Below are 14,077 nucleotides of genomic sequence, written 5' to 3' on the forward strand. Positions count from 1 at the left end.
TATAATACCCATTCTAGAGTCGCTAAAGTAACTGTGAATGATAAGGAAACAGGGGAGGCGTTAGGGATCTCTTTCAAATAGAAAACATAATATGAAAAGAAATTGAGAAAATTAAGAAATAACAAGATGCAGACATTTGTCACAGAGATAGCAACGTCTTCTATAGAGAAAGAGAGGGAGAGAGTTTCATCAAAAATCTCTTCTAACATCCGATTGACATCTTTCGTTACTCGTTGGTATTGTGGCATTTCAAAGTAATGGCATGTGGTAGTGGTTTGGAGTTAGATCTGGGAAAGTTATAGTTAATTCATTCTTTACATTTCTGATTTTTAATAATTAAAGTTTGCGTGAAGCGTTTGTAAGGATGGTACACGTAGAATTAATGTCAGATTTTGATAAAAATTGTGAATTTCACGAAGATTGCAATGGTAAAATTAATGCAAATTTCACATTAAACATTTCTCAAATTTATGTATTTTACATTAAATTGTAAACTATTGAGAAATATGCGTAAAGTCATGTAAAAGTTTAAATGATTAGTGTACTCTACGAATAATACAAAGTTACATGCAATCCTTCTTTTTCAGAAATTATGGAGTCAGGAAAATCACCTCTGGAAGAGAATCTTCAAGAGTTCACTCTGAAAGAGGATAGCGAACTGCGTTTTGAGGTTTCTAATTTCTAAATGACTACATAAAGCTTGAATTTGAATCAGTTTATATTGGATTTTTTCTTGTTCAAATTCCTCTCATCATCATTTAAAGTCATATGTTTAGAGGAAAACGACAAGAGGAATGTTTCCGGAGTTTGCATTAAAAGTAAGGGTTAGAGTAGTTCAAACCACAGATCACTTAATTTGGCCTATTTCAGGTCGCAAATGGTGATGTGATGCTAGAGCTTGTGGATGGGCGAGCCGAAGTTTTTGGGACCGAACTCATCCAGCACAAGAAATATGTCTTCCCAGCTGGTATTGGCATTTTTATCTACAGTCATTATTCCCGTTATTTGAATCAATGTAAATTTACGCAAGTTTTAAATTTTGTTAGACTTTCCAAGGTAATTGTAGAGTTGGTATGAATGGTAGAAAATAAAAAACTTCATGAGTATAGTAAAAAGTTATATGAATGTAGTAAAAAGTAAAATTATAAAAGAAAATAGAAGTTATATGTTCCAGGATCGAGAGTAGCTGTATTTACATGGAAAAAGGCTGTTGTGGAATTGGTTGGGAAAACAGAAAGTGCGTATGTTGCCGAACAAACTCCAATGGTATGAATTGTTGTTTCATTTACAAATGTGCATCAATAAAGGTTTTAACTCGAAATCTAGTGCAGTTTATTTAATGATTTATTTTATTAAAATTCGATTTAAAATTGTATTGCTCCCTCTTTTAATTGTATGTTTCTTGCGAAATATAAAACTTTTCAACGAGCAAGAAAAAAATGTTCTGAAATGGGCAATTTCAGATCATTTATTTGAATACGCATGCAGCTTTGGAACAACTACGTGAGCATGCTGAATCAGTAGTTATGCAACAAGAGCAAGCTCGTGGGCCATCGTTAATGATAGTGGGTCCAACAGATGTGGGTAAAACAACGGTCTGTCGTATTCTGTGTAATTATGCAGTCCGAGTGGGCAGAACACCAATATTCGTCGATTTGGATGTTGGACAGGTAATTTTTCGCCTAAGCGGAAACGAAAAATTAAGACTTCGAAATAGTCGTAATTACCTTCTTGGAATGATTCTAATATTAATATTGGATTTGATATTAACATTAAAGATTAAAATCACTTGTGGGAAAGAATGAAACAAACCTCGAAAATTTTCTGGAACTTCTTTAATCTGAATGCTTAATGGTTTATTAGTGGTTATATTTTATTAGCTCAGAGAATGGGTTTTATGGTTTCAGGGAAGTATTTCTGTTCCCGGAACTGTTGGAGCACTCTATATTGAGAAAACAGCCGATGTTGTTGAAGGTTTCGATAAAAAAGCACCTTTAGTTTATCATGTATGTTCATATATGATGTATCATTATTGTATACATGAACAGTTTCTTTTAAAATTTCTCCTAATGAAGTTAACTTACATGAATAATACTTCACTATCTCTAATCATTTTTCATAAGTTAGTTTAAGTCCATTGTCGAATTCCTCCAAATATTTGTCGAACTAGCAACTTACAAGAAATTCTTGCTTAGGATTAAATTAGTTTTCAAATTGAAGATTCTTTTTCGTCTTCTTATTGCTTTGGTGGTATCCACCGTTCTTTTGTAGATATCTTATAATAACCTGTATAATAATCTTAAAGTTTATAGTTTGGAAATCTTTCACCCGGTTCTAACATTCCGCTGTATGATTTATTGGTGAAGCAACTTGCGGAGGCAATATCAAAAAGACGAAAATCTAGCCAGGATGCTACTTATGGAGGAGTAATAATTAATACATGTGGTTGGGTTAAAGGAGAAGGGTAAGTCATTTATGTAATTTATTATTAAAAACCTTATGGTTGTATTTTTCTCGTATAATTTTTTTTACCCAGTTTATAATTACTTTATTGGGGTCTGATGACGAATATTCGAAATAGTTATGATGACTTTCTAATAGAGACGTTATGAAGCATATAGAATTAAAAATTAATTAAATTTAGGTATGCATGTTTAGTAAATGCAGCAGAAGAATTTGAAGTTGATGTTGTGATTGTATTAGATCACGAGCGATTATACAATGAACTGCAGCGAGACTTGCCATCTTTTGTTAAGGTTAAATTTTTATTCTCATCTTTTAGTCATATCTCTCTGATGATCCGGACATATCGTAAATTTGGTGTAGCAAAAACATGTTATAAATAATAGACTTTTAAACAGGTCATCATGGCATGTGATTTAAGACTACAAATCTGCTTATGCAGCGAATTCAAGAGATAGATTAAAGAGGACAATATGAGACTGCGAATATTATTAGCTTCGCTGATGTGTAATCACAATTCAGAGCAACTGCTTACTTAATAATAATAATAATATCATTATTATTATTACTTAATAATAATCGAAATTTTTTAATACTAATAGTATGGTTTTGTATTATTTATTTGCTTAATGCAACTAATGCTAGAAGAATTGGCTATTTAAATATTTGAATTTTACTATTATAGATTTTACATCAACCGAAGTCTGGTGGTGTTGAGAATCGTTCAAAAGAAGTTAGAATATCGAGCCGCAATGCTTTTGTACATAAGGTTTCTGTATTAAAAATTCGTCACTGAAATATTGAGTTTTGTTTATAACTGTATGACAAGAAATTGTGTATTACTGTACATTTATTTTGAAATGCACAATGTTTTTTAGATTAAAATGACTAAATTTATCAATGAAATGCAATAATTTCAGTATTTTTATGGTACACGCGCAATGCCACTTTATCCACATACATTCGAGTTATCATTTGATGAAGTTCAATTCTGCAAAATTGGCTGCGAACGATTGCCTATCGAATGTTTGCCGTTTGGGATGAAAGTTGATGATCACAGGACAAAAGTATTCGCTTGATTTTTTCCACTGCTAGATGTAGCCTTAAAAAAATTATGAATATATTAGTTGTTTATCTGATTTTATGACTTTTCAACCGAATTTTGATAAAATGCAGCTTACAGAAGATAACCTATAAGAATGTTAAATAGAAAAAAAAATACAAGAATTATCAAGTATCATTGGATATTCTTTCGAAAGTTATTAAAAATTTGCAGAAATCACGTCTCAAAAAATAAAAAATATGTATAAAAGATAACTCACATTCAATATATTCCTATTTTGGAATAAACTTTTCAGGTAGTACCAATAGAACCATCGGAAGATTTGGTACATCATCTTGTGTCGCTTTCAATGTGTACAGCTGTCGATCAGTCAGTGCTAACAACGAACGTGATGGGTTTCATTGTGATTACGGCCGTCGATATGGAACGAGAAAAGCTGACAGTACTAAGCCCACAACCTTATCCGTTGCCATCCAAGATTCTTATTCTTAGTGAAGTTACATTTATTGATGATAAGGAGCGGACTTAAGTTCCAAAACACTAATAGTTTGATTTATATTGATTACATAATTAATAAGGAGTGCTTGCTTCGCAAGAATTCAATTTTGATTATAATTTTTTGCTGAGTTGCTCTGTATTAGATAAGATTATAATATTGCAGTGCTTTTCGCGTTGCAGTTTTAAAATTTGATGTAAGTGTGAAAATTTGATCTACTCCTTAAAAATTTGATAAACTTTAATTATTTAATTTGCAAATCCGCAAATATATTGTTCTTATTTTGTTAGTTTCTTGTTGTACTTGTGGAGTTGAAGAGTATTCCATGTTAGTTTCAGTTTTTCTGAAAGTAAAATTCCGTTTTCATTTCACAAGAAATGTTTTTGTTACATGTATATATGCTTTATTAATGTATGATTAATAAATATTCTTATATGGAATTTTAAACTTTTTGTAATTTTGATGTTTTTACAATACAAATGAAGTTGCAGAAGAAGACAGAATTAAGAAGACATTCCCGGTAAAAGATCGTGTTGGAAGGATTCCTTTTTTACTCAATGCGACATTAAGGCCTATTTTCTCCGCCAATGAGAATAAACCGAAACGTCGCTCAATCATGTATGACATATGACAGAAATTCATCTAAAATTAATGAAAATGGTGCGATACTGAATGTTACATACTGGTTTTATGACTTACATTTATTTACATTTTCTTCATTATCTCATCTTATTCTTTCATTTAATGACAAAAAGTACTAGTACGACTAGTAATAATTTTAATCAAATTCAAAATAGGAAATGATTTTTTGCAATGACTTTTTTTATTATGCATAGATAAAACATTTAAATTGGTATTAGCTATGCATAGTTTAGCTTGTAGTGGAGTTAGACAACTTTTTCAATTTTAATTTATTGTTGTAATATGTGCGATATGATAAAATCAATTGAAGATAAGATAACAAAAATGATGCAAATGTCGATTAATGATTAAAGTGCATTAAGAATGCTCATATGAAACACTGAGACATCTTGATGCTTCTGGTAGTTTCATTTACTTTAATGATAAATGATAATTATCATTTGATAATTTTATTGATATCATTTGATAATTTCATCGATAACTTTAATGATAATTAATGATAAATGATAGGAAGTTTACGGAAGTTTTAATTTTGAATATATAATAATATATGGAAGTTTTAATTTTTGAGATAAACAAAACTAATGGGTGGAATAACAGATTGATATCAGTAGTTAAAGTATTCGCTTAGTTTTATGATTAGAATAAAACAAGTTCTGTGAAGAGAATGTAAACAAAGGTTTTGGGTATGAGATCAGCCAGCTTTAATTAATGGATCTTTAATTAATAGAATGAAATTTTCACCCTGTCCGTTCCTCTTATTTCTCTCAATTACTCAAATAAATTCTCTGTCTCTCAAAAGTTCACTAATGTACACTTTTCCATCTCTTATCACTTACCCAATTATTAAATTTTTTTTTTTTGATAACAAATTTTTCCTTTTTTTTATTCGCTACTGACTGTTTCTCTTTTATTTCTTTTCTTTTGTCCTTTTTTTTTTTTTTTTCAATTTTTATTTGAACATTTATTGTTCCCAATTTCGCTGACCTTTTTACATTCTTATTACAATTTCTTTTTTTTTTTTTTTGCTAAATTTTGCAGCTTTTTAATGAAAAAGGAAAGAAAAACAAACGATAGTAAATTGAAGGTCATTTTTTCGTTAAAATTATTTACACAAAATAGGTTGTAATAGGTTATTTCCTGATAAATTTTTATTTAAAATCATTACATTTTTGATAGACATTGTATGTGGGATATATTTTCTTCTATTCAAGAATGAACATTATTCATTTATTTTGATTTTCTTTTCTTTTTTTGTCAATTTAAATCATTTGAAGTGTTACGTGTGTCAATTGTTAGTTAAAGTGCAAAATTTTATCCTTTTTCGATTGAATATTTATTCGAAAAGAATTTCATAAATTTGAGTGAATTTTTTTACAAATAGAAGGAACAAATAAAATTAATTTGTATTTTTATTACTGTCTAAAACATTTAGGTACATGGCAGCTAATTTATCTAAAGTCGCTTCTCGACTGTCACAACATTCCATATATGGACAACGACATTTGCAATTTCGAGAAGTGCTCGGAAAGGTATGCAAAATTTATTTTCTTTTCTCTTTCAATTATTTATTTATTATCATTTTTTTTTTTAAATAATAGTTTCGAATTTCTTTTTTGATTCATCTAATTTGCTGTGCAAAATCCGAATTTATAATCGAAGAATAACAAGAAGTAAATTTTGCAAAAAAACATAAAAACAATTCCGACTGTCGCATAATAGTTTGATATTTCTAGCGAAGCGGTATCACAGATATTTATAATTAATTACAGTTAGTTATTCAATTATTTAATTTCATCGATTTCTGTGTGCAGTTAATTAATTATTATGATTTTTGAAAATAATTAATTCTTAGTTCATCGACAAAAACATCAATCCGTATGTTGACGAGTGGGAAGCACAGAAACATTTTCCAGCACATACTTTGTTCAAGAAATTAGGACTGCTCGGAATTTTCGGTGTCAATAAACCAGCTGGTAAAGTTTCTTTCTTTTTCTTCATTTTTGATAGATACCGGAATTTTCGGTAAATACCGGAAGCAAAAGATTGGAAGCAACCGTTAGCAGTGATAGTTATATGCCTGAATCGGTTAATCCAGCATTAACCATCCATCATGAAATTAGTTACACTGCCAAATGTTCGATCACTTTTTTTTTTTATATTTATTTCATTATTTTTTAATTGTATTAATAAGACATATTGAATAAGTCTTTGCGCAAAATCGTCGACATGTTAAGTCATTTGCGCTTGAAAAATTTGATGAAATTACATTGAATATCAATTAGATAGCTTTAAATAAGTAAAAAGATAACTGAAGTAACATAAAAGTGGATATAAATATTCTTATTTCTAGGTTACGGTGGTCTTGGCCTGGATTTTAGTTATTCGATAGCCATAGCTGAAGAACTAGGACGAATTAATTGTGCAGCTATTCCGATGGCTATAGCTGTTCAGGTTTCAAAGAAAAATTTTTTTTTGTCTTTTCTTTAGAATTTTTCAAAATTAGTAGTTTTAATTCACTTTTTTCATAAAATAACTACAAGAAACAATAATTACTGATGATAAATCATATAAAGGAAAGCTTTATGAAGAAAGCTTCGAAATGAAATTTTTTAATAATTAATAATTAAATAGGAAATGAATTATCTTTTTGATTTGAAACAAAAATGTAGTCAGATATGGCTACACCAGCGCTATCTATGCATGGAAGTGATTACTTGAAACGTGAATTTCTTCATGCTACTTTAGACGGTGACCTGGTGGCATGTTTAGGTGTATCGGAAGCTTGTGCTGGAAGTGATGTTGCTGGTAAATTTTACTTAAGATTATTAATTAATTAATTAATTAGTTATTAAGAAAGTCAATTTTACTCATTTTTTTCATAATGTTATAACACATAACAAAAAATTTTATTAAACAAATTTTAATAAAATAAAAAAGAAACGAAAAATTAAACTTTTTTAACAATTATTTTTTTTTAGCAATTCGTACTACTGCTCGTTGGCATGGAAATGATTTGATTATTGATGGTAGCAAACAATGGATAACAAATGGTACACAAGCAGATTGGATTTGTTTATTAGCTAATACAAATGATAAGCCATCACCATATCGAAATAAGAGCCTTATATGTGTACCATTAAATGAGCCTGGTTATACTTTCTTTTTTTTTCTCCACTATTTTTACTTATTTTTATTGATATTTTATGAATTTTTTAGAATTTATCGTTGTTTTTTTTTTTTATTTTTCATTTTGTTTTTGAATTTTTTTTTCTTTATTTTACATTAATTTAATAATGAGTGATATACATGAAATAAATATGAAATTTTTTTTTCTTTTAAATTTAATAATAATTATAATATTTAATAAGTGTAATGTTTTACATTATTTATAATTATTTCAGGTGTACATCGTTCGAATTGCATTGAAAAACTTGGTATGCATAGTTCTGATACTGCCGAGATTTATTTTAATAATGTTCGAGTGCCAAGTCGAAATATCATTGGTGAAGAAGGACATGGCTTTGTTTATCAAATGCTACAATTTCAGGATGAACGACTTGTTGCTATTGCTGTGCGTAAGTTTATTATATTATTATTATTTATGTATATGATATGATTCATTATAATATGATAATTTATCATCATTATTACAACTATTCGTTACAAATTGATAAATTTTTTAATCTGTTTTAACTTTCTAATTTATGTTCATTTTTTATCAGATTTAATTATTGCCTATTTATTCTTCGATATTCTTCATACTTTAAATCTTATCAAATGATTTTCCATTACATTTAGTACTTGAGCCAATGCAGAAAATTATTGATATGACAATTGATTACACGCGACAAAGACGTGTTTTCGACGGAACTATCCTAGATAATCAGGTTTGTATAATTTCAATTCTTTTCTTCTCTTCCTTTTTCTCTAATTTATGATTTTTTTTTTTTTACATTTGTAAATGAAAATAACAATTGCTCGGTTATTTGTGATATGATAGAGTAAATGTGAAGTAATATTATGTAGTGTTTATACGATTTTATCATTAACTTTTACTCATAAATAATATTTTTCAAAGTTTAATATATTTAGTATTACTTATTTTGTTAAAATATACATAAAGTTTAATATTCTAGAGAAAAAGTGGAATTAGAAGAAGTATTTATTGATTAATTTTCAAGTATTTAAGTGTTATATACTTTTCTAATAAAAATGAATCTCTCTCTCTTTTTTTTTTTTTTTTTTTTTTTTTTTTCATCTTTATTAAAATTTTAAAAGAGTTTTAAATTTTTAAGATTGTACATTATCGTTTGGCTGAATTACAAACAGATATTGAAGCAGTTCGATCACTATTATATCGAGCTGTTATGGAACGATTACTCGGGAAAGATGTTACAATGTTGGCTAGTATGGGTAAATTAAAAGCTTCACGTTTAGCTAGGGCAGTGACTGATTCCTGCATACAGGTATTAATTCCTGATTATTACCGGATAAAATTGTTAGAAGATATTAATTCTTGATTATTACCGGATAAAATTATTAGAAGATATTAATTTCTGATTATTACCGGATAAAATTGTTAGAAGATATTAATTTCTGATTATTACCGGATAAAATTGTTAGAAGATATTAATTCCTGATTATTACCGGATAAAATTGTTAGAAGATATTAATTCTTGATTATTGCCGGATAAAATTATTAGAAGATATTAATTTCTGATTATTACCGGATAAAATTGTTAGAAGATATTAATTTCTGATTATTACCGGATAAAATTGTTAGAAGATATTAATTCCTGATTATTACCGGATAAAATTGTTAGAAGATAATCGAAATTTTTATTTACATAATGAATTAGCTATAGTCTTACTGTTAATTTTCTATTATCATTGCTATGCTGACCTTTGCTTGAACCCTTTTAATTTTTTTTTTCTTTTCTTTTTTTTTTTCTTTTCTTTTTTCTTTTTTTTTTTTAGAAATTTACGTCTTTTAAATCTACCTTTTAAAAATCTACCCTTTATCTTTTCTGACACAAGTTTTAAAATATAAAAAATTCGGATTATTACTATGATGTTTCTATATCTCATATAGAATGACACACAATCAAAATAATTGATAATGAAATTTCCTTTCTTCTTTTTCTTTTCTCTCTTTTACAATATTATTATTTCAAATTCAAAAATTTAATTTTTTTACTTTTAATTTTTAAATGGTTGAAGATATTTTTAAGCGTAAAATGAATTACAGTTTTGGGGTGGTAATGGATATGATTGGAATAATTTGATCAGTCGTTATCATCGAGATTTTCGATTATTCTCAATTGCTGGTGGTTGTGATGAAGTAATGCTCCGAATTATTTCAAAACGAATGAATATGATAAAATAAATAAAAATTTTGTCAATGTTTTTTTTTTGTTGTTTATTATACACTTTTCAAGCATTGCTCATAACAAATGTTTAAATTTTAATTTTTTACTTTAACTTTTTTACAATGCATTCATACAATTATCATCATTATACATTTATCTTTTCATCTTTCATATATTTTTTAAATTATTTTTTCAATAAGCATCAAATATTAAAAAGTGAAATTTTCAAAGAAGTAAAATTATAAAATTTTAATGGAAGATGACAATAATTTGCTATCAGATTTAAAATTATTATCTAAAAGCTAAATTAATTATAAGCAAATTTTTTTTTTTTTTTAGAAATTTTTCTCGCATTAATTCTTTTTTTTTTTTAATAGATTTTTTTTAAAAACGATACTAATTTGTAAAACAATAAATAATCTAAATGATATACGAAGGAATAAAATATGTATAAACAATATATTTTCTTCATCATTTAATCAATTTAACTTAACCATTTTCAATAAATAATTGACTAATAAGCGATTTTTTCTCTGTTTCTAATAAAATATATTATTTTTCAAACTTTAATTTTCTATTTCAAATTCCTTTCGAATGTTTAAAATTTCGTTTGATTAATGTATTTTAAATCATTACACATAATATTGTAAAAGTAATTACATTTAAATATTGTCAGAATTTGTTGAGAAGTTTCAACAAATTATGTTTTTTTTTTTTTTAATTAGCCTAACAAATAAGCATAGTTATAAGAAGAAAATTTTTCAATGCAAACTAAAGCTAAAATTAGTTCAATTAAAAATGAAACTTCGAAGGTTTTCTTTTTATTATATGTGAGCAAATAAAAAAAATTTTTTTTTTTTTTTGAAATAAATGGCACAATTTATCATTTGAAGTGAAAATTTATTCAGTTTAGCTTTAATTCTTAAATTTTTCTAATATCAAAAGAAGGAATTGATTTTGATTTTATTAGAAAGCACATTTTATCATTATTTTAGCTCTTTTTCAATTTTAATTTTATGAAAATAAGTTTATGATACTATTATGATACAACAATTTTTATTTTTTTTTCTTTCTCAAATCTAATGAATATATTTTGTAGAAATAAATTTTTAAGCTTTTATTTTTTTGAATCATTTATAAGAAAGATTTAGAAATGAGTATTGCTTTATTTAATTAGAAATAACTACAGTGAATGTATTACAGTTGCATTAATAACACATTATCTACTCTTAGGTCAATCGGTTGTCCACTCTTAGGTCAATTGGTCAGCTAGAATAATTATCCATGTAATACTTAATTGACGGAATTTGTTAATTAAATTATCTCATAACAATTTTTATTTCTGCTTAATATTTTATTCGTCTAAAAATAAATAAAATCAATGCATAAAGTTAACTTAAAATTAATTTTCGCTTCTCGTATTACTCATACACGTACACTTTCTTCTCGTATTACTCATACACGTATACTTTCTTCTCGTATTACTCATACACGTATACTTTCTTCTCGTATTACTCATACACGTATACTTTCTTCTCGTATTACTCATACACGTATACTTTCTTCTCGTATTACTCATACACGTATACTTTCTTCTCGTATTACTCATACACGTATACTTTCTTCTCGTATTACTCATACACGTATACTTTCTTCTCGTATTACTCATACACGTATACTTTCTTCTCGTATTACTCATACACGTATACTTTCTTCTCGTATTACTCATACACGTATACTTTCTTCTCGTATTACTCATACACGTATACTTTCTTCTCGTATTACTCATACACGTATACTTTTACTTTCTTCTCGTATTACTCATACACGTATACTTTCTTCTCGTATTACTCATACACGTATACTTTCTTCTCGTATTACTCATACACGTATACTTTCTTCTCGTATTACTCATACACGTATACTTTCTTCTCGTATTACTCATACACGTTATACTTTCTTCTCGTATTACTCATACACGTATACTTTCTTCTCGTATTACTCATACACGTATACTTTCTTCTCGTATTACTCATACACGTATACTTTCTTCTCGTATTACTCATACACGTATACTTTCTTCTCGTATTACTCATACACGTATACTTTCTTCTCGTATTACTCATACACGTATACTTTCTTCTCGTATTACTCATACACGTATACTTTCTTCTCGTATTACTCATACACGTATACTTTCTTCTCGTATTACTCATACACGTACACTTTCTTCTCGTATTACTCATACACGTATACTTTCTTCTCGTATTACTCATACACGTATACTTTCTTCTCGTATTTCTCATACACGTACACTTTCTTCTCGTATTACCCACAGACGTATTCAAATATACATATTCACGCATTAACGTATTAAACTATATGCATAGACGACTAAATAACTATTCAAATAAGATTTTCATATGTACAATTTAATTCGAAATATTTTTGCATACAAAAAAATGAATATTTATTCTTTTTCAAAAAAAAAAAAAAGAATTCATTAACTAGTAATAGCATCATTTTTTGTTGTATACAAAGTTCAACAAAGTATATTTGTTTAGTTTATTTATCATTTGGCTAAATTCTAAAAGCTTAGTCTTCTGCACCATCGAACATTTCCATTTTTCATTTGTAAAAAAGGAAAAAGTATTCCATTTTGTCCTCTTCACAGTTCTTTCATTTCTGATTCAGAATAATAGACTTGTAATCCTTTTTTAGCTTTAAAACCAATGAAAATATTTTCATAAAGTATATTTCATTTTAATAGATTGAATACTTAGAACTTTCAATCTTTTTTCATCTCTTTCAAAATGCAACAAAAAATAATCAATTTTCTTTTTTTAAAAAAAAATTGTTTTTTTTTTTTTTTAATAGGTTATCATTTCTAGAAAGGAAGGATAGCAAATAAAATTTTATAGTTATTGAAATATTTTATCATACTTACACTTTTCACAATCAGAAGTGATTATCAGTTATCAATCAAAAGTTTAATATCAAACATCATTTTGCGAGTGCCATAAAAGTATCAAGCATTCAAATTTTAAAAAAAAATTTTTTTTTTTTAAATTATTTTAACTTTTCACCAAATTATTCGAATTATTTTGCTGGAAAAAAAATTCACTATAACTTTACTTTCACAAACATACTTTTTTACGTTATTTTTATTAATAGTATATTCTGGCACAATCGTTAATGTTAATGCTTATTAAAATATAAAAATATTATTAAAAAATAAAAGAAATAAAAATATAATTTGTATAAAATTGAAGACTCATTTTATTTATTTATTTATTTTTTTTTTTTTTTTGGAAAAAGAAAATAATATGAAAACGGAAAAGTAAGCATACTGATAATTTTCTCATCTTTTTCTCGTATAATCATATTTATGTGATATATTTTGCTGGAAATCTTTTTTTGAAAAGAAATTAAAAATTTTTGTTTGATATTCGTTTACTTAATTTTTTTATTCTATTCTTTTCTGTTTTACTTTAACTTTAATTCTACTTTATTCTAATTTCTACTTCTCATTCCCATCTAATTATCATTCATTCAACATTAGAAATTATCATAAAAAATCACAATAATCTATGCTTAATCTATTTCACATATACTAAATATTTGATCGAAATAATTTCAAAATTATCATAAAACATGCAAAATTAGATTGAAGTATAAATTATAAATTCAACCGAATGAATGCATGCAAGACAAGGCGTGTAAATGCACGTTAATGCATGCAAGACAAGGCGTGTAAATGCACGTGAATGCATGCAAGACAAGGCGTGCAAAAAAATTTCAATATAACTAATTGCCCCTATATTATAATTGCTCTCAAAAATCAATATTTTTATTTTAAATTAGCAATTTTAAATGCTAATAAATAATTAATATTTTGATGTGAAATCAAAGTTTCTATCATAAAATTTGTAAATTTTTTGAAAAAAAAAGAATTATAAATAATAAAAATACAAGAAATAGAAAAAATAAAAAAATTTTCCAGACAAATAAGTGTTTTCAATGTTTATTTTTTGATATATT

General features: G+C 26.6%; 2 protein-coding genes across 2 annotated transcripts; both read left to right on the forward strand.

The window, feature by feature from the left end:
* Nucleotides 1-592: 592 nt before the first annotated feature.
* Bma-clpf-1 (Pre-mRNA cleavage complex II protein Clp1, putative) lies at nucleotides 593-4,055 on the forward strand (the record flags this gene model as incomplete). Its single annotated transcript, XM_001895613.2, has 10 exons — nucleotides 593-670; nucleotides 871-967; nucleotides 1,175-1,266; nucleotides 1,464-1,670; nucleotides 1,908-2,006; nucleotides 2,313-2,464; nucleotides 2,645-2,756; nucleotides 3,149-3,232; nucleotides 3,384-3,530; nucleotides 3,822-4,055. The coding sequence occupies 10 exons, from the start codon at nucleotides 593-595 to the stop codon at nucleotides 4,053-4,055; spliced, it is 1,302 nt and encodes a 433-aa protein (XP_001895648.1).
* A 2,048-nt stretch (nucleotides 4,056-6,103) lies between these two features.
* On the forward strand, nucleotides 6,104-10,053 carry Bm1913 (isovaleryl-CoA dehydrogenase, putative; the record flags this gene model as incomplete). Its single annotated transcript, XM_043077484.1, has 9 exons — nucleotides 6,104-6,196; nucleotides 6,520-6,640; nucleotides 7,018-7,118; nucleotides 7,337-7,472; nucleotides 7,646-7,816; nucleotides 8,069-8,242; nucleotides 8,466-8,554; nucleotides 8,963-9,133; nucleotides 9,916-10,053. 9 exons carry the CDS (start codon nucleotides 6,104-6,106, stop codon nucleotides 10,051-10,053), a joined length of 1,194 nt encoding a protein of 397 aa, XP_042933418.1.
* Nucleotides 10,054-14,077: the final 4,024 nt, after the last annotated feature.

The sequence above is a fragment of the Brugia malayi genome, assembly GCF_000002995.4.
Source record: "Brugia malayi strain FR3 genome assembly, contig: Bm_v4_Chr1_scaffold_001, whole genome shotgun sequence".
Classification (NCBI taxonomy): Eukaryota; Metazoa; Nematoda; class Chromadorea; order Rhabditida; family Onchocercidae; genus Brugia; species Brugia malayi.